The sequence below is a fragment of the Anomaloglossus baeobatrachus genome, chromosome 5, assembly GCF_048569485.1.
Source record: "Anomaloglossus baeobatrachus isolate aAnoBae1 chromosome 5, aAnoBae1.hap1, whole genome shotgun sequence".
Lineage (NCBI taxonomy): Eukaryota > Metazoa > Chordata > Amphibia > Anura > Aromobatidae > Anomaloglossus > Anomaloglossus baeobatrachus.
The window spans coordinates 490,551,836-490,577,242 of NC_134357.1; the positions used below are offsets into that span (position 1 = coordinate 490,551,836).

Here is a 25,407-nt window from a genome sequence, read left to right on the forward strand (position 1 = left end):
TCGCAACATGCAAAGCCTGCCTAAGGGTCACTTAGAAATGTCCTTATTTTTGAAAGGAAAGCACATTTTTTTTTTTTCAATGACGCTAACATTAAGTTAAACAGCAATACACTCTATACATTGTTAATGTGGTAAATGACTATTCTAGCTTCAGACGTCTGTTTTTTAATGCAATATCTACATAGGTGTACAGAGGCCCATTTCCAACAACCACCACTCCAGTGTTCTAATGGTACATTGTGTTTGCCAACTGTGTTAGAAGGCTAAAGCCTGCTTCACACGTTACAATTAATTGTGCGATCGCATTTGCGATCGCACCCGCCCCCATCGTTTGTGCGGCACGGGAAATTTCTTGACCGTGTCACACAATCTTGTATCCCCCGTCACACGTACTTACCTTCCAAATGACCTCGCTGTGGGCGGCGAACATCCACTTCCTGAAGGGGGAGGGACGTTCGGCGTCACAGCGACGTCACACAGCGGCCGGCCAATAGATGCGGAGGGGCGTAGATGAGCGGGACGTAAACATCCCGCCCACCTCCTTCCTTCCGCATTCCTGGCGGGACGCAGGTAAGCTGTGTTCATCGTTCCCGGGGTGTCACACGGAGCGATGTGTGCTGCCTCGGGAACATTGAACAACCGGACGCTTGATTTTTAGAAAATGAGCGACGTGTCAACGATGAACAAGAAGGTGAGTATTTCTGCTCGTTCATAGCTGTCACACGCTACGATATCACTAACGATGCCAGATGTGCGTCACTTACGACGTGACCCCCACCGACATCTCGTTAGATATATCGTAGCGTGTAAAGCCCGCTTAATAGATGTTTAGAAATCCCTTGAAAACCCTTTTGCAAATATGTTAGTGACGCGCCTGTAATAACCTGCAGGTATTGGGATACGCAAGGACTGCACGGAACCACGGGGGTTAATCAATGCAAATTTAATAATGTATTGCACAACACAGGTGGAGGAAAAGCAAATGAAAAGGAAATGCAATATACATACAACTACTTTGAATAACTTGTCAAGGGTAGGAAGCCTCAGATTGTACTCCCAAAAGCAAAACACAGAAATCCTTGTTAAACAAAAAAAACGCAGAGTCCTTGTTATCTTACTCGTATAACACAGTGCAGAGTCTTTTCCTATCTGTCCCTAACTAAAAGTAGTGTGCACACTTAACTGCAGATTTCAGCGTGGGGTACCTCGTCACCGTTGGGGCCCGTATTCCGCCGGCAGACACCTCTAAAGTTCAGTCTTTGTCCCGGGTCTGTGACTTGCACGTGCTGCCTGGCTCCTCGCTCCACATCCAGCCTCTTTGGATCTGTAATTTTGTAATTTGCACGTGCTGTCTGGCCCCTCGCTCCACATCCAGCCTCTTTGGATCTGTGTCTTGGGGGGGACACCACGCAACACTCTAAGGTACTTGGACCTCGGAAAAACAGGGCAGACTGAGGCCTTCTATCTTACAGCCCACTCCAGCACACTCCTCTCTGCAAAACAGCCACATGTAGACTCCTCCTCCTCCTGTTCCAGACTGAATCAAGTCACTTGAGCAGCAGGACTTTTGGCCGCTGTTCTCTGTTTTGACAGCAGGTGGCAGCATAACACAAGGAAGTCCACCAAACAGTCTTTTAACCTATATATATATATATATATATATATATATATATATATATATAAATGTTAACAGGTCTTACATTTCCCCCCCTCTTTAACCTCGGCCGTCCCGGCCGATACACTCCTGAGGCACTCTGCAAAGGGGCACACGGTGGCAACTCCTGCCCTGCTTCCCAACCTGTTGCTTGGGAGCCAATGTCGTAAAACAGGATTCAGTGACAGAACACACAAATTCATCTGCCAAGTACCGATCAGGGGGAATACCAGCATTAGCCCGCTCAGTCCGGCGTGGCACCACAGCTAACTCGCCAGACGTCGGCGCCGTATCAGGGAGTACAGTATTCCCGTCCCCATCTCTGGAGATTAGTGACTCCTGCTCTGCAGGGGTGGCACCTGTGTCTTGAACGGATGGGGGTGTGGATCTCTCCCAGTCTGCTGGGTTGGTCGGTACCCGCCACCATTCTTCATCGTCAGAGCCCTCTTCGAAGGTAACAGGAACAGGCACGGGCACCGTCTCCGAGGTACTTTGTCTGGTCCTGTCTTCTGAATAGCAGGGCCTCAGCATATTACGATGCAGGATGAGGGTGTCGCCTCTTCGCTCACCTCTCACTTCGTATACTGATCCGTAGGGAGAGATTCTTCTGATCACAATGTACGGCTCTGTTTTCCAGTGCTCACTCAACTTGTGTCTCGGGTGTTTCTCTGCAACTAGTACTCGGTCTCCTGGCAAGAACGGGGCTTCACACACAGGTTTCCGCTGCGGGTGTGTCTTTTCTTGCAACCGCTTGGTGACAATTCGATGGATAGTCTCCAGCCGCCGGCGGTGACAGTCTACCCAGGAACCTACGCTCTGACTTCACTGATCTTGGGGGGAGCCAGGTTGAGCTCTTCTATGCCTCTTCCGGCTCTTCCAAACAGTAGTACGTATGGGGTGTACCCAGTGGTGGAGTGGACACGATTATTGTACGCCCACACGAGTTCTGCGAGATAGCCGGGCCAGTGATTCTTACGATCATCCTCCAACGTGCGTAGCATTTGTAGGAGGGTCCGGTTAAATCTCTCGCAGGCTCCGTTGCCCTGTGGATGATAAGGCGTAGTCCTTGACTTCTGCATTCCATAAATCCTTTGCAGCTCTCTCATGACACTGCCCTGAAAGCAAGCCCCTTGGTCAGAATGTATTCTTTTGGGGCAGCCGTACACCCGGATAAAGTCATCACTGATGGCTCGAGCAGCTGATTCAGCTGTCTGATCTCTGGTGGGCGTCACCACCGCAAATTTGGAGAAGTGATCTGTCATCACAAGGCAGAACTGATAGCCCCGGTGGGAGTGGCCAATCTTCAGATAATCGATCATGAGTACCTCCAACGGTTCTTTGGTTACAATAGTCTGTACTGGTGCTTGCTGTGGGAGAGCCTTACTTAACTCGCAGGAACGGCACAGTTTACAGGCCTTCTCTACTGCCCTAAGCATCTGAGGACAGTATACTATTCTTTGCAACCACTGGTAAGTCTTGTCCGGTCCGAAATGGGCTCCCTTCTCATGTGCCTCTCGGGCCAGTGGTACTGCCATCTTCTGGTTTCCCGCCATACACTCTCTCATGAATCTTCACCACCTGCTCTAACGTCTTTCGTTCACTCTCAGGGCGCAATAAAATAGTCTCTTGAGCATGGCCTTCAAGGGCAATCAACAGTATCTCCCCTTGATTTTCTGCAGTCACTCCTGCTACTCTCACCATGCCCCTCACTCTCTGCGCCCAGTCATGGAGAGGTACATTGTTGCCAGTAAATTTTGGTATATGGGTCAGCATAGCCCCCAGGGACAGCTGCCTTGCTGGTATTCCCCCATCAGGTTGTATTAGAACACCTCCATCAGCGACACCCCCCTGTCCGTCCATTGTTCCGTACCAGCCTGCGTATCCTGCCGACTACGCCAAATGTAATAACCTGCAGGTATTGGGATACGCAAGGACTGCACAGAACCACGGGGGTTAATCAATGCAAATTTAATAATGTATTGCACAACACAGGTGGAGGAAAAGCAAATGAAAAGGAAATGCAATATACATACAACTACTTTGAATAACTTGTCAAGGGTAGGAAGCCTCAGATTGTACTCCCAAATGCAAAACACAGAAATCCTTGTTAAACAAAAAAAACGCAGAGTCCTTGTTATCTTACTCGTATAACACAGTGCAGAGTCTTTTCCTATCTGTCCCTAACTAAAAGTAGTGTGCACACTTAACTGCAGATTTCAGCGTGGGGTACCTCGTCACCGTTGGGGCCCGTATTCCGCCGGCAGACACCTCTAAAGTTCAGTCTTTGTCCCGGGTCTGTAACTTGCACGTGCTGCCTAGCTCCTTGCTCCACATCCAGCCTCTTTGGATCTGTAATTTTGTAATTTGCACGTGCTGTCTGGCCCCTCGCTCCACATCCAGCCTTTTTGGATCTGTGTCTTGGGGGGGGACACCACGCAACACTCTAAGGTACTTGGACCTCGGAAAAACAGGGCAGACTGAGGCCTTCTATCTTACAGCCCACTCCAGCACACTCCTCTCTGCAAAACAGCCACATGTAGACTCCTCCTCCTCCTGTTCCAGACTGAATCAAGTCACTTGAGCAGCAGGACTTTTGCCTGCTGTTCTCTGTTTTGACAGCAGGTGGCAGCATAACACAAGGAAGTCGACCAAACAGTCTTATATATATATATATATATATAAATGTTAACAGGTCTTACACGCCCACGGGTCCCAAGGTTACTCGTCACCGGGCCGGTGTCGGTTTGGGATGTCACGGTGGCCTGGCCCGATTTCGTGACCCCGGCGGTGTCAATAAAGATTGAGATGGGAAAGATTGGAGTAGTTATTCGTGACGCCACCTGTGGTATGCGGCCAGTTCTTAGCCGCCGCTCTGGGAAGTCTCTCTTCTGGGGAAGATGGTAACGCAGCTCGGATGGTACAGCTCTCCACAGGCAGAGCTCAGGCCCCAGGGAGGATGTTGAGAGTGGTAGTCGTCTATAGCGCAGGGGCGCGATGATTGAAGCACCGGCAATGATGGGACTACACAGATCGTGCAGTTCAAGTTCTTTACTCACTGAAGTTGCACCGCCTTTGGGGTGCCGTGTTCTGCTGTGATGGGCTCCAGCCAATCCCAGATAGTTCAGAGGTCAAGGCCGGTGATTCCTTCTGTGTGTTCTTTCAAGTGGTCTTCCCTCCACCCAGCTTCTGGGCCGTGGAACGGGTCACGGGTGCATGCTTGCACTCCCCGCGAACCCTGAGATCCCTCTTCTTCCTAAGAACCCGGGTCGAGCCTCCAGGTCCTGACCACAGGCCCCTTTCTGTGCAGTGTCTTCCGACGTCTCTTCCTGAGTCTGACCTGGCGCTTGCTGCACCTGGCGCTAACTGAATGCTGTGTGAGATGGCTCCTCACTTCCCCTGCAGGTGCCCTGCCTCCTGGGTTGCTGAACTAGTGGGCAAGAGGTCCTATACCTCGTGATGGCCACCCCCATCACCTACCCTGGCCAGTCCCAGTAACAGAGCTCCCGAGTTATGTGTTAGTTGTGTTGTGGTGGTATACCGGCGATGACCTCATCCGTATCCGAGATGACTACTGCACCCCGGGTGAAGTGCAGTACCCTGTGGTGCTAAAAGCCGCAGAGGTGCCACACACCCCCACAGCGAATCCCAGCACATCCGCGGGCTGGAAATAAAGCAATACAGTGGAAAATTGCAAAATTTTAGCCATGCTATAAAACATGAATATTTCTTCCCTTCATGGTAGGCATGGTTTCTTAAACGTTGCAAACTTTCACATACTTTACAGTACGACAAGTAAAATCGTTGACACTGTAACACACATAAAACATTGGTTCTCAGCATAAGACATTCACTTTGGGCAATAAACATTCCCTTTGGCATAAAATTTTCACTTTTGCACAAAACCTTTCTTTGGCATTAAACTTTCTCTTTTGCACCTTGCATCCCTCCGACCAAGTGCAATAAATTTAGCAGCAACAACAATATGGGGGACCTGCCTTGAACCCCCAACGTAGGCTCTGGGCGTGCTTAGAGCGTTCCAGACCCTGCTTCACCTCTTCAGCACACACAACAGGTTTTTAAGTCATGATAATTCTAGTAGGGAGGACAACAAGTGCTAATTATTTACAGGCAGTCCTGGCCACCCATAGTCCAGTGGCCCAGTTGTCCATTTTAACACAACATTATTATTTAACTTTAAACATTATGCAGGGGTTCCAGGTGGCAGTTTAAAGTAAATCCGTCTGAGTCCCCTGGTCACGGGACTGGACTTTTGACGGTTCCTTTAACCGCTCCACCTGGACATCCAGGGCAAACCATCCCCGTTCCCCTTTTTGCTGAGTGTAGGAGACGGCGTCACCTGGGTACAAGTCCTGATCTGGGTGTCCTTGGCAGGTTCCAAGGTGACATGACTAGTCAATGACCACCTTTGGAGTGCTGGGTTCCACGGTGATGGGCTCCAGTCGATCCCGGGTAGTTCGGAGTTCAAGACCGATGTACCCTTCTAATGTTCCTTCCCTGGTCGTCTTCCTGTGCTGAGTGTCTCGTCCGCCTGTCCCGGGCCTACGCACACAGTGCCCTGAGACGGTGTCCGCAGACCCTGTCGGTTGGCTTGAAGCTCTATCCCTTGGCCCTATGTGGTCACCTTCCAGCGGATTCGTGTGCGGAGTTGGCTTTGGTACTAAATGTGTCCTTAGCCTCTGGTTTTACTAGATGGTTGGTTCTTCTCCTCTAGTCTAGGGATCGGATCCCCGTCTGCGGCCAAGTCCCTCCACTCCATTATGTCGTATGTGGAACGAGGCCACGAGAGTATGGCGCTCGTCCCATGGGCTCTAGGACCCCTTCTCACTTGTGCCTGGGCCGAATTGCACGAGCTCCTGACCACAGGCTTTCACTACTCCACTGCTCCTTCCGACTGAACAACTTTCTACAGGCTGCTCCCACTAACTAGACTCTACCCCCTAGCCTGGCCTCGGACTGTCACTAGGCCCTTACCATGGTCTGATGAGGTGTTGCTGAGTGATTGTCAGAGTTTTGTGTGTATGCCGGTGGATGACCTCTTCCTTACCCAGGATGGGGCACCACATCTCTGGCTGAGATGCAGTACCTCTGTGGCGACTGAAGCCTCAGGGGCACCACAATCAGTTGCAATAGTTGGGGCATGTTGGGAGTTGTAGTGTTCTGTGTATGTAGTTCAGTAGCATTGTATTAGCATAAGTTCCAGTGGTGGGGATCTGTTGAGGGTTGTAGTATCCTATATATAGGATATATTAGAGTTGTATCAGGATCTTGTCCGATGGTCGGTGATATTGGGGGTTGTAGTGATCTATGTATGAAGTATAATAGAACTGTATTTTCATCATTCTGTCATTCTGGGCCTTGTAGTGTTTTATATACTGTGTGACCACATTATGGTCTTGCTCAGTGGTGATGTTTCTGCTATATCGGACCAGTGTATAGGGCATTAACTCCTCACCTGCCAGATAAGTAATAGTATCACTAATAGGCCTGCACATGGGACGCACAGATAATGGTGGCATTGTGGGGGCACGTGCTGGGGGAGGTTTCCTGACACACACAGTGGGCAGTGAGTGGCATTTTCCTGCTCTATAAGAAGAAGTGATGAGGAGCTCGCCTCCCCCCATTTCCAGCACAGTCCCTGGATTTTGATTTGAAGCTCAGCTGAGCGTTGTTAATGTGCCAGGCAGTGACGGGGAACCCTGGCAGGGCTGTGCCAGATGCATCGCTGGGTGTGTGATGGCAGCACCAATCACCCCTGGGTCCCCGTCACCCTGTTACTGACATGCTGACACTCTCCTATTTAATCGCTGGTGCAGCCTTTGGGATTAGAGGCTTTTCTTGGAGCCATGAAGAGGTAGGAGATGAGCGTGTGTCACCATCGCTGCCGGCACATGTGTGTGTGTACAGCGCCTTGCCTCATCCTCGCTGGCACAGTCCGCAAGGCTTGTGCTCTTCTTCATCAGCGACGAGCATAGCAATGTGTCATCACAGCACAACCTACTATGATTTGTGGTTTGTTTTCCTATCAGTCAGCATGGGTATATGGAAATAAGGCTTACCTACCTACCTATCTATCCATCCATCCATCTACCTTTCTATTTATTATCTATCCATTATCTATCTAATATCCATCCATCCATCTATTATTCATCTATGCACCTACTTATTATCCATCCATCTATCCATTTTCCATCCATCTACCTATCTGTCCATCCATTCATCTATCCATCCATCTATCTATTATCCATCCATCTATATATCTATATAGCTATCTCTGTACCTATCTATCTGTTCATCAACTGTGTACGGATCTATCTATATATATATTTTTGTGTCTTCTATTCATTTAGCTATTTTTCTGAGTTATATCTATCTATGGATCTCTATATCATATCTAACTATGTACAGTATCTATATTATCTCTCTATCCATGAAATTAGTATAGATAGACAGAAGACAGAAAGATGGATGTGTATATATATATATATATATGTGTGTGTGTGTGGGTATGTATATGTGTTATGAATATATATATATTTACACACACGACTTTCTGTTTTCGATCTATAAACGTATGTATCTATCTTCCTATGAGATAGATAGATAAAATAGATACATGGATAGATATTTTCTATCTATCACTATTTGTGTCTATAAATGTCTTGAGTAGATAATAGATGTAATAATTACATAAAGATATCTAATATCTATCTGATTATGTATCTCAAATATCTCTCATAAGTGTCTATCTTTCTACATATCTATCTATCTCTTATCTATCAATTATTTATCTATATATCCCTTTAGCTAGCTATCTGTCTATCTATCTATTCCTTTATCTATCTATGTATCTGTCTATCTATCTATCTATCCCTATATCTATCTCTATTCCTTTATATAGCTATCTATTTATCTATTTATCCCTTTATCTATTATCTATCCCTCTATCTCTCCCTTTATCTATCTATCTATCCCTCTATCTATCCCTCTATATCTATCTATCTATCCCTCTATCTATCTATCCCTCTATATCTATCTATCTATCCATCACTCTATCTATCCCTCTATATCTATCTATCTATCTATCTGTCCATCACTCTATTTATCTATCCCTCTATATCTCTCTATCTATTTAGATATTCATCACTCTATCTATCCCTTTATATCTATCTATCTGTCCATCACCCTATTTATCTAGCCCTCTATATCTATCTATCCCTTTATCTAGCTATCTATGCCTTTATCTATCTACTGTATTTATCTATCCCTCTATCTATCTATCTATCTATCTATCTATCCATCACGCTATCTATCTCTCTATCCATCCATCCCTCTATCTATCCCTTTATCTATCTATCCATCACGCTATCTATCTCTCTATCCATCCATCCCTCTATCTATCCCTTTATCTATCTATCTATCTATCTATCTATCCATCACGCTATCTATCTCTCTATCCATCCATCCATCCATCTATCCCTTTATCTATCTATCTATCCATCACGCTATCTATCTCTCTATCCATCCATCCATCCATCTATCCCTTTATCTATCTACTGTATTTATCTATCCCTCTATCTATCTATCCATCACGCTATCTATCTATCTCTCTATCCATCCATCTATCCCTTTATCTATCTACTGTATTTATCTATCCCTCTATCTATCTATCTATCCATCATGCTATCTATCTCTCTATCCATCCATCCCTCTATCTATCCCTTTATCTATCTATCTATCTATCCATCACGCTATCTATCTCTCTATCCATCCATCCATCTATCTATCCCTTTATATATCTATCCCTTTATCTATCTATCTATCCCTTTATCTATCTATCTATCCCTTTATCTATCTATCTATCCCTTTATCTATCTATCTATATATCTATCTATCCCTCTATCTATCTACCTACCTACCTACCTACCTATCTATCTATATATCTATCTATCTATCTATTTCTTTATCTATCTATGTATCTATCCATCCATCCATCCATCCATCCGTCCGTCCACCTCTCCTATTTTTTGTGTATCCTTCCTCCTGTTCTCTATTTCTGTTTCCCTTAGTTTTGCCAGTATAAGATTATGTAAGTGCCCACAGTGGCGGCGCTCAGTGCAGAGAAGGTCAGCGAGGAGCGAGCGCTCGTATTATATAATGGCCTCCATGGCTCCTGCCTTACAGATGTTAATCTGCGATGGCCGTCTCCGGCTGGGGGCACTGGGAACAGAAAGATATTTGGGGGTTTACTGGAGCGTAGTGATATTTGTCTGGTATGCTGGTTCCAAATATATGACCGGTGTAGCAGTATGAGTGCGTTGTGTTTTAGGGTGAGTATTGGGATAAGTGGGTCAGACACATGCCTAAGTCATACCGCAATACCTATGTCATACCGCAATACCTATGTCATACCGCTATATGCAGATGATTAAGAAATGTCTGGGGATGATCAGAAAATGTAGAGTTATGTATGAAATTCCCATGTGTGGAAATAGCCAGGAGTGTAATGGTGCCCAGGGGCATGTGTGGAGCTTCCTTACTGTGTAAACAAGCAGCAGCTGGCATCTCCCGTACCCAGAACGCGGGTAATTCCTGTGCCAGCTGCAATGCCACAGAAAGTCATGCGTAATTAATCATATCTGCGCGGCTCCCGAACGTTGCTCCAATTTCTTATCTGTACATGACCTGGATTTAACCCTGTTTATCCGAAGCAGCTCTGTGGGTCTTTCTTCATGATGGTTTTCACAGGGCTTGTTACCCTTAATGCCATTGCCATCTATGCCTAGTTGTGCGGTCACTCATATCTTGAGAGAATTAAGTAGAACTTAAGATGAAAGATAAGTTTATTAGTAGACGGCCACCTTGTGTAAAAAAAAAAAAAGAAAAAAGGCCTCGGTATATATGGTATATGGTTTTACAGAATTTGGGAACTCAGGGGTCAAGCATCAAAATCTAGGAGCCCCCGTAAAAATGAACATGACTGTAATCGACTATTTTCGTTAATAAACTAACATCTATAGGAGGCTTCCAAATTTACAAAATTTGGTGCACGGCGATACGTAGGTCGGTCAGATTAGTCTGTAACTGCTTGGTCCAGTAGTATATTTGGGGGACTGCTTATCTCAACTGATTTCAAAGATTGTCACTGAAAAAAAACTAAATTTTTGATAGGTTGCGACCCCCATTAAATAAGTTGATCATTGGGGCAAAAGCGCTGCACATAATATAAATGTTCCTGTCCACCTATTAATCGCCCAATATCAAACTTTTTGAGGTCCTATGATACCATATTTCAGCAAATAATACATCAGAATAGGATGGGTTATACTGTTTCCTTTTAATGTAGTCAGAGAAGAGGTTAATGTTTAGGGTGGTGACCAACACTTTGTCCCACCTCTTGTCTAATAAATGTCCCTTGTCCTTCTCAGGAGCTTGATAATGTGGAGGGAGAAGACTATACCACAGAGTTTTCTATCCAGAGCTCTCCAGCAACGCAAAATGGACCAGAAGTTTACGTCCTTCCTCTTACAGAAGTTTCAGTGCCGATGTCGAAACAGCCGGCAAGATCAGGTATGGCCATGGGGTCTACATCCACCCCTCATCAGTGCTACTGTGGCTGGAGGGAAAGATACATTTCTCTGGATCAATTACTCCATTCGGGCAATTAGGATTCTTTATTTATGGCTTTTTAGTTTGTTAACTGCCTGGTTCAGTAGACTATAATAGACTATAATATTGTTTAGTCACTACTTTATTTCTCTCATTGGAAATTGTCAAAATGTTTGAAGTCAGAAACGGTCAATTTTTTTAAGCTAGATAACTGTCTTTCTCATTGATCTATTGAAGCAAATATGCATGTTCAGTCAATTTTTGTTAACTTTATTGAATTTCAGCCTTTTCTTCCATAGTATCAATAATGCTTAATAAGTAGCATCTGTGAGCTGCTTATGTCGCTGTCTATACTAAAATACAACATGTATTTGTCTGAGCAATTTCAGGGTTGATGGCTTTTGTATGTATATGGCCAGCTTTACGACAAGTTAGAAAAATGTGGCTGATTTCTACCAGAAACAGTGCCACACAAATGTGTGGTATTGCATCTCAGACCTATTTACGTCAATAAAATCAGGCTCTAATACCGGACACAACCTATGGACAGGTGTGGCGTTGTTTCTTGAAGAAAGCTGTTATGTTTTTCTCATTCTGAGGAATTCGTAATTTCTGTAGTAATTTGGGTGCTATTGGTGCTTTAATAAAAGCTAACATTTAGGGTTGCTCAAATCTAGAGGGATAGGGTGCTCTAGATGTAGCTGAAAGTCAAGAGATTATGAGTCTTATTATTATACCACATAGATCTAATTAGAAAGCAATCCAATGCCAACAGGGTCCAACCTCTACAAGGACCGATAGGGACCTGCTAAATCTTGTGCCCTAGGAATAAACGGTGCCAAAGGTGTTTAGCCAAAGTGAATGAATACTTGTGTTTGTTGAAAAATCATAGATATTTGCTGTCAGCTAAAAGGTATCTGTAAACTGTCTATGACCAGCATGAGGGTCACTGTGGACCCCATTACTGTCCCTATTATTTTTTTTAGTTTTTTGTTTTTATATAGCACTTTACATACATTAGCATCACTGTCAACATTGGGCCTCACAATCTAAATTCCCGAACTTTATGTCTTTTTGTATTAGTACACTGTGAAGCCTTCTCTAGTTCATTGTACACTCTAAATACATTGTATTTGTTCTTTCTTCACTTGAAGAGTCTGTGAAAATGGAACTGCATCTAAAAATATTTTTTTACCATCACACCACTCCCATATCAGTGAATAACAAGGCAGATAAAATGGAAATCTGTGTTAAACCCCTTTGGTGTGGTGGTCATATTGGTTGTTAGACAACTTACAGTGTCTTACTAGGGCTATTAATGTGTTTCTTAGTTAAGATGCCCAATATATCTGCTGACAGCTACCCTTTTCCGACACATGCATACATAGTTTGGGCAAACATTCGTATTCTTTCAATTACTAGAGGGTAATAAGTTGCTGTCATTAATCTCTGCAACTGACTTGTCTCCTGGAAGAATAAGAGGGAGGAACATGTTGAAGTTCAATATGCCCAATCCTTATTTTCCGTGATACTATTGGGGGAAGTCATGAGGCCCATCATAGTCGTAAGATGGTTAGGTGGGTCCACAAAAATTGAAAGGTTTGGCAGACATTAACCTAATGTATATGAGGACCTATAGAAGTAGGATAATAGGTGGCGTTTACAGATATCACCTTCCCAGCTTAATATTAACACCAGCTACCAATGATGGACCCACCCCAGTCTGATGGCCATAATAATGAGGACACAGAAGAAGTGAATGTTTGTTATGCCTGTGTAGGTAGAAAATTTGGGGGACAAGAGTACGGGTGGAGGATAGCGCCAGCTTTCCAATAGATGGAGGGTTTGAATATCTTTGGTGAGTGGGACTGGAATTCTACCGAGGAATTAATAGAATTATTTTTTTTTTCGGGAGCCACAGTATAAGGGGGTTGAGACTATTCACAAATGAATTAGAACAAACCCATATAAAAAACAGATCTCTCCTCACACAAAGGAGCCCTTACAGACCGCCCTGGCCCCTCCATATTGACACTGATGTCATCCAGAATGGCCCCAGTGTCCAGCATCTGACGAAGGAGTGCCGGCCTGTGCCAGGCCAATGCACAATGCTGCTGTTTGTTCCTGGCGCAGAATGGAATGTACCCCTGGAATTCTAGGGCAGGATGGTGGGCAGGACGCCGTGGGAGCACGGAGGGAGTTAAAATGTCATGTATTGAAGTCTGAGACATTGTGTCTCAATCTGTAGGGTGATCGGCATGATAAGAACCCACAATCTGTTTTTATTTTATGCCTTATGAGGCTTTTTTCTTGCCTTATGTTGGATGATGCCATACACAGTACCTTCTGTTGGCACCCTCACATTGGTATAATGTATCTTCATGTAACACACACATAGCAATACCGTGCAGAGCCCAAATAACAATGCTATTAAACTTCCATATATTTGCCAAAATGCCGATCTTATATAGTTCTCCACCAATCATACAGTGCAAAAATAATATACTGAACAGTGCCATACAATACAGTGACCAAATAACAGCTCAATACACAAAATAATCTAATAACAGTGACATAGTAAATGGCTTGTATACAAGTAACAACACCATACATAAAAAAACAGACAGTGCCATACAATACCATAATAAACACCACCATACAGTGCTGAAATAGTGCCAGCATAGAGTGCTCAAATACCAATATAAAATGTTCTATTGACAGTGCCAATAAATGTTGTAGTAAATACCACCATACACTGCAAATATATCAACATGCAGTGACCAATTCAGAAAAATAAACAGTGAGTAAAAAAATAAAAATATACAGTGACTAAATAATAGCACCATATAGATAATAACAGTGCCACACCATTCCTTAGTAAATACCATCATACACTGCTCATATACCATCATGCAGAGATCAAAAATAATGTCACAATAAACAAAAATGATCACACCATTAATTAGTAAGTATCACCATACACTGCTCATACTGTATACCAACATACAGTGCCATACAATGCTGTAGTACATACCACCATACAGTCATCGCATATTAACCTTGAGTCACCAAGTAACAGCATTCCACATAAATAAAAATTAAGCATTGCCATAATAAATAGTACCATAAAGTGCTCAAATAATACCGCCATACACACATATAAATAATACCGCCATACACACATATAAATAACTAGAAGGTGGCCCGATTCTAACGCATTGGGTATTCTAGAATGTACGTATTGTGTAGTTAATGTATGATTTTTGTTATATAGATGTTGTGTGTAGTTGCCAGTGTTTGTGTAGGGCGCTGTAAATGTTCTGGGTGTTGTCTGTGTGTGGGGGGGTGTGAGAGCGGTGTATGTGTGTTGCGTTGTGTGTTGCGTTGTTTGTGGAGCGCTGTGTGTCTGCAGTGTTCTGTGTGTGTGGTGCTGTGTGTGTTGCGCGGTTTGTGTGGGTGTGGAGTGCGTGTGTGTGTTTTGGGGGGAGGTATGTTTTGTGCAGTGTGTGTGTTGCGCGGTATGTGCGTATATTTATGTATGCCGCGGTGTTTGTGTGTTGGGTGTTGTGTGTGTGCGGCGTTGTCTGTGTGTGTGTGTGTGGGTGTCTGTGTAGGGCGGTGTTTGTGGTTCCCAGTGTGTGTGTGTGGTGTGTTGTGCGGTGCGCGTGTGGCGGTGTGTGTGTGTGTTTTGGGGGGAGGTGTGCACCCCTCATCGTGCGCCATCCCCCATGCTGCGCACCCCTCATCGTGCTCCATCCCCCATGCTGCGCACCGCTCATCATGTTCCATCCCCCATGCTGCGCACCTCCCATCGTGTTCCAGCCCCCATGCTGCGCACCCCCCATCGTGCTCCATCCCCCATGCTGCGCACCCCCATCGTGCTTCATCCCCCATGCTGCGCACCCCCCATCGTGCAACATCCCCCATGCTGCGCACCCCCCATCGTGCATCATCCCCCATGCTGCGCACCCCCCATCGTGCATCATCCCCCATGCTGCGCACCCCCCATCGTGCTACATCTCCCATGCTGCGCACCCCCCATCGTGCTACATCTCCCATGCTGCGCACCCCCCATCGTGCTCCATCCTCCATGCTGCACACCCCCCATCGTGCTCCATCCCCCATGCTGGGGCCGCCGGGGACGGGTCCGAGCGTGGCATCGTGTGCCGGGGGTGGGACTGAGCGGGCGAGGCGTCAGCGTATGCCGGCTCCCTGCACATGTGTATCGGGAGCTGCTGTAACCATGATACACATCGGGTAACTAAGGGAAGCGCTTCCTATAGTTACGCGATGTGTATCATGGTTACCAGCGTACACCGGCTCCGTCACAATCCCAGCATCGCAAGGTTATGTCCGCCGGGGGCGGAGCCGAGTGTGCCAACGTGTGGCGGGGGCAAGGCATCAGCGTATGCCGGCTCCCTGCACATGTGTACCGGGATCCGGTGTACGCTGGAGCGGGCGATGCGTGCGGAGGGCCGGGGCAAGCGGCTAATCCATGCGGGGGGCGGGACCAGGCCGAGGCGAGCGGCCAATCCGTGGGGGGGCGGGGCCAGGCCGAGCCCAGCGGCCAATCCGACAGTTGTCAATGTAACGACACTGTAACGGTGACACAATTTTGGAGCAAGACAGACAGACAGAATAAGGCAATTATATATATAGATACCGCCACACACACATATAAATAATACCGCTATACACTTACTGTTGAGACTCTTATTGGTCATTTTTTGTGTTATTTGATGCCCTCTTCATCAGCTAATGCCCCTGTGCAACAACAGAGATCCTATATTCCAGAGCCAGCACAAACTATACCAGTTTTTGAAATATTGAAGGTCAGTTGCTGCTTGGGGACTACAGATCTCAGCATTCCCTGTCTTCTATTGAACACATCCTTGGATTGGATAGAGATTATGAAAAACTGTACTGAAAGACTTTTTTTTTTGCAGTTCAACTTCTCAAATCTACAGACCTGGGACGACAGAGCCTGCTATACTTGAAGGAGATCGGGAATGGCTGGTTTGGCAAGGTAAGTGTACTCTGCTGCCATCTGCTGGTGATGGAAGGTATTACTTATTCTTATATTTTCTACTTATTTACTTTTTAGGAAACATTCTAAAATTTATAACAATTATCTTAAGAACTATAATATGTTAAATAAAGCCTAAAGCAACCTATGTGATGCTAACAGCGATGTCTGCTCCGCAGGTGCTGCTGGGGGAGGTGAATTCTGGCCTCTCCAGTACTCAGGTCGTGGTGAAGGAGCTGAAGGTCAGCGCCAGCGTTCAGGAGCAGATGCTGTTCCTAGAGGAGACACAACCCTTCAGGTGAATCCAAGATTCCACTCAAAACATGATTGGAACCAATAGCGGGTGGCGTTATTTGCAAATTTGTGACAAAGGGGTGGTCCAGGGTAATTTTGGGGAAGGGGGGGGGTCCCTTAATTTAGGATTCAAACGTTAGTTCTTAAATTTCGCACATAACATTAGCCCAGTTTGGGAAGCTGAGATTTAGGGAGCTGTTTGCTGAGATCCTGATACAGACCACTGGTCGCAGGAATAGCTAACGTAGCGAACCCTGGAAACAGCACCCTATAGCTCAGCAGCTGGCAGGACCAAGGAGAAGTCGCATTCGGGGTTATGAACAACATCCAAGGTCCAGAAGACATTTGGCTGGCGTCCCTTTAAGTGCCAGACAGAGATCCACAAGAGGCTCATTACATACATAGAGAGCTTTTTTTTGCCCCCCTGATCACATAGTAGCTGAGTATCTAGTACCCACTAGGGTTGGTTTAAGGTAGAGAGATAGAATTCAAAGGGATGTTCCCCCCAGGCATCAGACTTCCCTTAAAAGGAAATAAATCAGCAGATTTTTGCTATGTAAGCTGAAGCCAGTGTGCTGCAAGGGTTAAGACAGAGAATTCAGGGATGCCTGTCTTGTCAAGATCCGATCTGTTGTTTATTTGCATGTTTATTTAAACAGCAGGACCTTTATCATTTCTAGGACTACAAAGTCACATGCACAGCAATCCGGCACTCCCCCTCCTTAGATTGACACCTTACTGTCTATGTACAATCACTATAGAGAGCCCGGTGTGGGCGGAGAAGCTCACTCAGCTCTGCTACATGGCTAAATCTAAACACTCTGTTTCAGAAAGGCTGCATCCAGTAATCTAAGTGATACATAGTTGGATTCAGGGTCTCCTTGCCTACATTATGCTGCTCTTAGATGAGGTAGCAAAAACCTGCTGACAGATTCCATTTAAAAAGAAAGGGCTAGTCCTCGCTGTGCCATAACGCACCATCCAGTACCATATAGATTCTGTTCCAATCGCAATCAAACTTAGATGAGGCTGATCTCCTGACTGGTTACCGCCATCTCCAGGCCATGTTGAGCATTGCAGGTTATGTCTGTTTATGTGTTTTCGGCCGTTTTGAGCTGAGAGTGTATCTGAACATTCATGGACTGGGTCACTGCAAAATAGATAATAAAATAAGGAACCTGGCAGCAAGTGTTCAATTTCCTGCAGCGCCCCCCAGAGGGAAAGTGAAGAATTACATGAGTCCCATTGAAATCAGTGCTGTGTTTTTATAATGTACGGACTTGCTGGATCCCCCACTCTGTATTTTAGCTTATGGCTCCTTTTTTAGGTTGTTGAAAAGCAAAGATCTATCTCTTGCGTCACGACTCCTGCAAAGATTATCACCTGATTGTTAAAAAACGGCCTGTAACCACTTCTGACATGTCTGTTCTGATTGGACAATGAAGGAACACACCCCTAACTGGTCACACCCAGTTGTCAATTTCATTAATGCATTTCTAGGAGGAATAACAGAGGACCTTCACATCCCAGAATTTTCGGAACAAGCCGGTTGTAAGAATGCCAACCATAAACTTGTCCAGGATTAGAAATACATGGCTGCTTATATCCATAAACAGCGCCGCTCCTGCCTCAGGTTAGGTGTGGTATTGCAGCTGAACACCATTCACTTAGATGGAACTGAGATGCAATACCAGATATGGCCTATGTATAAGGGTGGCGCTATTTTTGGAAATTAACTGATGAAGGTGACTAAGGTCCATGTATTATAAGGATGGCTGGAGCCCACCAGAATGGAAGCCTCTTCTACAGAGATGATCTATAGAGGGGGATCACAAACACATAGATGCTCACAATCCTAGTTTTCTGGGACAATTTTAGGAACTGGAGCATAAAAAGGACTGGGTTTAAGCAAACCCCACCTAGGCGGTGTGGATGTAGTACGGTGTGGAGGTAGTACCATTTGTTACCAGGGGTGATGCTTAAATAGTCAGATTTTGTTGATAAGTGTGCCTTGGGAACCATGGTGCCTGTCCGGGGTATCACAGTCCTCAAGAAGGAAAAGTCATAGAGTTATGGAAATCACTCACCACTGATTAGGAAGTGATGGAAAAATGAAGGCAAAATAACCAAACCATCTGGATTTATTCAAGATGGAGTATGAGCGCCACGCAATTACAGCCTCGACTGCCATCAGTGAGATTATTAATGGCCGCTCTACTGGCTCCACCACCAAATGTCGAGCTGTTGGTTTTCTTTGAATGAAGACTAGATGGTATGTCTATTGCACATTATTCACCCCTCTCCTCCCCCCACAATGCTAGGAGTAGAACCGGTGTGACATTCCCTCATGTAGACCTCTTCATGGCGTTGCCCATGTGATTTCCAAATGGGGGCTGGAATGGAGTTCTGTCTTCTTCAGCGATGAGTCCCACTCCCATTTTTCTCTTGAACACCATAATAGCCATAGATCAGTTTGGACACCACATGAGCTGTACCATGAAGAGGCCTTCACCAGAGATGGTCACATCAGGCCTACTCCTGGTATAATGGTGTCCTCGAGTGGTATAATTTCCAGTAGCTGGATGCCTCTAGTTTTCATTCTAGGTCCACCAACAGCTCGGCGTCACATTGATTTGGTTGTGGAATCCTTGGTACGGCCATTTCTCCGAAGTGTCCTAAGAGCCATTTTTCAACACAATAATGCCAGGCCGCAGGTTGCTTGTGCTTCTGTGAGCAGCCTGCATGGCCTAACTGTGCTATCATGGCCTGCAGTGTCCCAGTCTGGTCTCCCATCGAGGACGTCATTAGTTGGTAATTGTAGAGGCAGCTGCCAGCAGAGGATCTTGATGATTTTCCCAAATGCATCCAAAGTAGCAGAACCTTCCTCAGACGACCATTAATAACCTCATTGACAGCAGCGAAGGCTGTTAAGTGCAGGGATTTCAGTACCGCCACCCCATGCTGAATATATTGAGATGTTTTGAATATTTTGTTTCTATTTTTTCATCATATACAGATCGATAATCTATCGATCCATCATGTTATTTCCATAACTCCACAACTTTTCCATCTCAGCAGAGTGAACAGCTCTTGAACCTCATGTGTTTGGAAAGTGGAAGTGGTACATGGGTCAAATTGTGATAACTAGGTGACCGGGAGGACGTGTGTATATATACATTATATATATGAATATTTTATATATATATATATATATATATATACATATATATATATATATATATATATATACACATACACACGCGCACACACACACACGCACACGTGTGTTGTGATCTTAGGGGCCTTTTAAAAGTTTACTATGGGACCAATCACAGGGAGATATTATATTAAATAAGAGGATCCCGGATAAAGTCCCATTACAAAGTGGAGAATCCCTACTACCATAATATCTATGGTGCCGTCATCTGGGGTGTATAATTGTAGCATGGAGACGCCCACTCCTCTGTTTCCTTTTTAAGATCTATCCCTCAGGCTATATTTATATGTACATGCGGCTTGTATCCGTGAATAAATAGTGTGTGGGTGGAAATGCTCCTCAGTGAATCGCACGTTCTCTCCCCCATATGTCTCATACACCAGTTGCTATAGGGCGACCCCCTCCTATGTTTGGGAAAATTAGAGATTGTGAAGGTCTCCCCCTAGTGGTAAAGGGCGGAAGTGCTGAACTTGGCTTTAGGAATGAACGGAGAAAACCTTATGTAATGAGAATTATGGCTTTAGAAGCAAATATTAACTCCAATCAACATTCAATTATATTTTATAATCGCAATTATTATGTTTTATATATGCATAAAACTCAGAATATGAAATATAATTATTCATACTGCAATACCAGACATAAGGGGGCGCTGTTTCTGGGCAAAAAAGCAAAATACACAATCTTCTGATCTCCTAAGTCACTTTTAAATAAAATATTATAAAATAATATTTAAAAGGTGTATGTGCATTTTTTTCTTATTTTTTTTATATAGATATATATATTAGTATAAAATTGGTATAATTATTGTAAAATATAATAAATTGTTATAGTTATATATATACATACATATATATACATATATATACAGTACAGACCAAAAGTTTGGACACACCTTCTCATTCAAAGAGTTTTCTTTATTTTCAGGACTCTGAAAATTGTAGATTCACATTGAAGGCATCAAAACTATGAATTAAAACGTGGAATGAAATACTTTAAAAAGTGTGAAACAACTGAAAATATGTCTTATATTCTAGGTTCTTCAAAGTAGCCACCTTTTACTTTGATTACTACTTTGCACACTCTTGGCATTCTCTTGGTGAGCTTCAAGAGGTAGTCACCAGAAATGGTTTTCCAACAGTCTTGAAGGAGTTCCCAGAGATGCTTAGCACTTGTTGGCCCTTTTGCCTTCACTCTGCGGTCCAGCTCACCCCAAACCATCTCGATTGGGTTCAGGTCTGGTGACTGTGGAGGCCAGGTCATCTGGCGTAGCACCCCATCTCTCTCCTTGTTAGGCCCCCTTCACACGTCCGTGAAAAAAACGATCCGTTTTTTCACGTACGTGTTAAAGGGGTGGTTTGCTCCCCGTGTGCCGGGTTTATGGCACATTCCTGTTCACCGTGTGTTATACGTAATAACACATAGAAAACGGAAAGCCCCGCCTTACCTGTTTCTTCCGGAGCTGTCTGTGGTGCTGAATGACAGCGTCCAGCACAGGCCACGCCCCGCTGACGCTGCTTCCGGCCCCCAGTGAAGAAGATGCGTTGTTCAAATTCACTGGGGGTCGGATGCAGGTGACAGCTGCGGCAGAGACTGCAGGTATGGTGGAGGTGAGTATGTGTTTTTTTATTTTTTACAATGACGTGTGTTTCTCCGGCGCGTGTCACGTGCATCCGCATCCACACTACATCCGTGTGGTATGTGTGCGGGCCCGTGCTGCCGGAGAAACACGGACATGCATCCGTGTGGAGCACACGTCTGCTCCACACGGAGGCACGGGCCACTAGCAGAACACGTGCGTGCACATATACCCATTGATTTTAATGGGTATACGTGTGCCCGTGTCTCCGGTACATACGGGCACGGACCTAGCACGTACCAGAAACACGGACGTGTGAAGGGGGCCTTAGTCAAATAGCCCTTACACAGCCTGGAGGTGTGTTTGGGGTCATTGTCCTATTGAAAAATAAATGATGGTCCAACTAAACGCAAACCAGATGGAATAGCACGCCGCTGCAAGATGCTGTGGTAGCCATGCTGGTTCAGTATGCCTTCAATTTTGAATAAATCCCCAACAGTGTCGCCAGCAAAGCACCCCCACACCATCACACCTCCTCCTCCATGCTTCACGGTGGGAACCAGCCATGTAGAGTCCATCCGTTCACCTTTTCTACAAAGACACGGTGGTTGGATCCAAAGATCTCAAATTTGGACTGATCAGATCAAAGCACAGATTTCCACTGGTCTAATGTCCATTCCTTGTGTTCTTTAGCCCAAACAAGTCTCTTCTGCTTGTTGCTTGTCCTTAGCAGTGGTTTCCTAGCAGCTATTTTACCATGAGGGCCTGCTGCACAAAGTCTCCTCTTAACAGTTGTTCTAGAGATGAGAAGGTGTGTCCAAACTTTTGGTCTGTACTGTGTGTGTGTATATATATATTTCGGGGGGGGGATTTATTTTTCTAATCTCATAAATCACCTTTAATTACTATAACATTATTGATATGTATATATTTATATATACACACACACATACATATGTGTGTGTGCGTGCGTGTGTAACAATGATAATAAACTGTAGCCATATACTAATTTAAGGTGATTTATGGTATTAGAAAAATTATTTTTTTTTTCTTCCCAAAACAGCACCTCTTTTGTCAATGGCGGTGTTTGGTATTGGCTGAGCTGCAGTACCAGTCACTACCATCGACAAGAGTGGCAGTGTGTCTCATTTTTAAGTGACTGGGCATAAGATGCAGTACCAGACACTACCACCGACAAGAAGGGATGCTGTGTCTAATTTTTAAGTGACTGGGGATAAGATGCAGTGCCAGTCACTACCACCGACAATAGGGGTGCTGTGTCTTATTTTTAAGTGACTGGTGATAAGATGCAGTACCAGTCACTACCACCAACAAAAGTGGCGCTGTGTCTAATTTTTAAGTGACTGGGGATAAGATGCAGTACCAGACACTACCACCGACAAAAGTGGCGCTGTGTCTAATTTTTAAGTGACTGGGGATAAGATGCAGTACCAGACACTACCACCGACAAAAGTGGCGCTGTGTCTAATTTTTAAGTGACTGGGGATAAGATGCAGTGCCAGTCACTACCACCGACAATAGGGGTGCTGTGTCTTATTTTTAAGTGACTGGGGATAAGATGCAGTGCCAGACACTACCACTGACAATAGGGGTGCTGTGTCTTTAAGTGACTGGGGATAAGATGCAGTACCAGACACTACCACTGACAATAGGGGTGCTGTGTCTTTAAGTGACTGGGGATAAGATGCAGTGCCAGACACTACCAAGTGGGCTGAGCTGTTGTACAACACACTGTGACAAGTAAGAGTAGTATTGAAGTGAATGGAGCCGCAGTACTAGACACTACCACATTGAAGGGTGGCGCTCTTTTGGTAATTTCTTACACCTTGCATCACTTGTGTCCATGTTTTCTGTTTCCCCAGGGTTCTGCAGCACCCAAACCTTCTTCAGTGTCTGGCGCAGTGGGCAGAGATCACCCCTTATCTGCTGGTCATGGAGTTCTGCCCTCTGGTGAGTGCCCGGATGGGTGCTGACAGGGGATGACGCACCGCTGGTGTCTTATGTAACCCAGGATGTAGGTTACTTACACAGCGAGTCAGGGCGTGCCGGTGATGTGATGTTTTTCACACCAAACAATTAACACCAAACTAATTTAAACACATGTCTTATTACTTATATTAAGTGTCTGCATAATTAAAGGCGCATCTCGCCGTGTGCTACTTCCAGGCAGGGTGTCACTATCATCCAACCCATCATCAGCCTACAAGGATTACACCGAGATTGTTTTCAGAAACTTTTTCTTCTTCTTCTTCAGTCTCCCCAGAGTTGATCACGTGCAAACTAGTAAATACACTGATGAGCAAAAGGGTAACAATGTTTTGCACTTTCGTCTTTCAGGCTCCATATCTCACCATCCACTACATCTTTGAGAGTGAGACTACCTTCATTTTATAGTCAATTCTCTTGGCTATATCATACATAAATTTGACTTGAGCTATTTAGCATATGATTAGTTATGTAGAGTCTTGTCATTTCACTGCATTGTTACTGTTTTGCTCCTAAAAATCTAAATGAATATTTTATTATTTTGTAAATCCACCTTTGGCTTTCACCACTCCTGAATCCTTCTGGGCTCTCGATCAGACTCAAGCATGTCTAGACCAAAATCTGATCCCAGGTTTGTTCTACACGTTCCCAATGTTGGGGTTACTGGTCAGCTCTCTTCATATATACAGCTCGCTCTTCAACTCTACACACAAATGTTCAATTGGGTTGAGGTTCGAGGATTGTGGGGGACAATCCAGCACCTCTTCTTCATTGTCATTCAACCATTTCTTAGCTAATGTCAACATATGCTTCAGGTCATTGTCCTGCTGGAACACTATGTCGTCCTTTTCATACCCATAGTACCCGAGTGTACAAAGTTTGTTTTATAGAATACTCCCATATAGCTCAGCATTGACACCACCATCGGTCCTAGTCAAGTATCCAACGCTTTTGGCTGTGAAACAGCCCGTATCATCAGGCTTCCGCCACTGACAGTTGACAGTTTCTTCAATTTCTTGATACGTTAGCCCCTTTTTGCCTTGTTTCTTCCAGACCCTTTTGCATCCATCAGAGCTTAGTCTATTGACTTTCATTTCATCGCTCCAAATCACCCATTTCCAATCTTCTACTGTCTACGTTTCGTACTTCTTTGCAAAGTCGAGCCGACGCGTCTTCTGATGATATCGAAGTCAAGGCTTCTTCACCTTTCTTCAGGCCACCATTCCAGACTTGCGTAATGTGCGTTGTACCATGCTTGCATGGACATCTGTGATCTCAGTATTATGAAGCATAGGAGCCGCCTCCACTGCCATGAACTGATAGACGTTGCGATGAGCCGACTTGTTGACGCTGATATTTTGCCTGGACATCCACCTCTTGGCTTTGAATGGATGGATGGACTTCAATTCACATTCTGCAGTACTACGGGCATGGCACTCACATGACGCAGTTTGGCAATTTTCATGGCCAAGAGATCGCTATCGATGAGGTGGAAGATGCTGTTTCTCTTTTCTTAGAAAATCTTCTTCATGGCTGCTCCTCGAACCAGTGTCCTTTCGCTTGGGGATTAGCCTAATAACACACTGAGCTATTAGGGAATGTGAGAACAGGTTGTAATTTGTAGTATGCAGGAAGAAAAAGAGATTTCCAACACTCTCGCACCCCTCCAATCTATCCTAAACTCTGCGGCCCGCTTAATCCACCTCTCCCCTCGCTACTCCCCAGCCTCGCCACTCTGCCAATCCCTTCACTGGCTTCCCATCACCCAACGACTCCAGTTCAAAACATTAACCATGACATACAAAGCCATGCACAACCTGTCTCCTCCCTACATCTGTGACCTAGTCTCCCGGTACCTACCTGCACGCAACCTCAGATCCTCACAAGATCTCCTTCTCTACTCCTCTCTTATCTCCGCTTCCCACAATCGCGTACAAGATTTCTCCCGTGCCTCCCCCATACTCTGGAACGCTCTACCTCAGCACATCAGACTCTCACCTACC

At 45.0% G+C, this 25,407-nt stretch overlaps 1 protein-coding gene across 7 annotated transcripts in view; it reads left to right on the forward strand.

Moving 5' to 3' along the window:
* The window catches only part of AATK (apoptosis associated tyrosine kinase), a 173,014-nt gene that overhangs the window by 117,478 nt on the left and 30,129 nt on the right, over positions 1-25,407 (forward strand). For 6 of the 7 annotated variants that reach the window (XM_075350723.1, XM_075350718.1, XM_075350720.1 and 3 more), the window contains 4 exons: positions 11,101-11,242; positions 16,228-16,307; positions 16,487-16,605; positions 23,281-23,368. In XM_075350723.1, the coding sequence (XP_075206838.1) occupies positions 11,101-11,242; positions 16,228-16,307; positions 16,487-16,605; positions 23,281-23,368 (429 nt within the window). Of the gene's footprint in view, positions 1-7,306; positions 7,527-11,100; positions 11,243-16,227; positions 16,308-16,486; positions 16,606-23,280; positions 23,369-25,407 lie in introns of those variants that run through there. The other variant, XM_075350724.1, reaches the window with a different exon arrangement.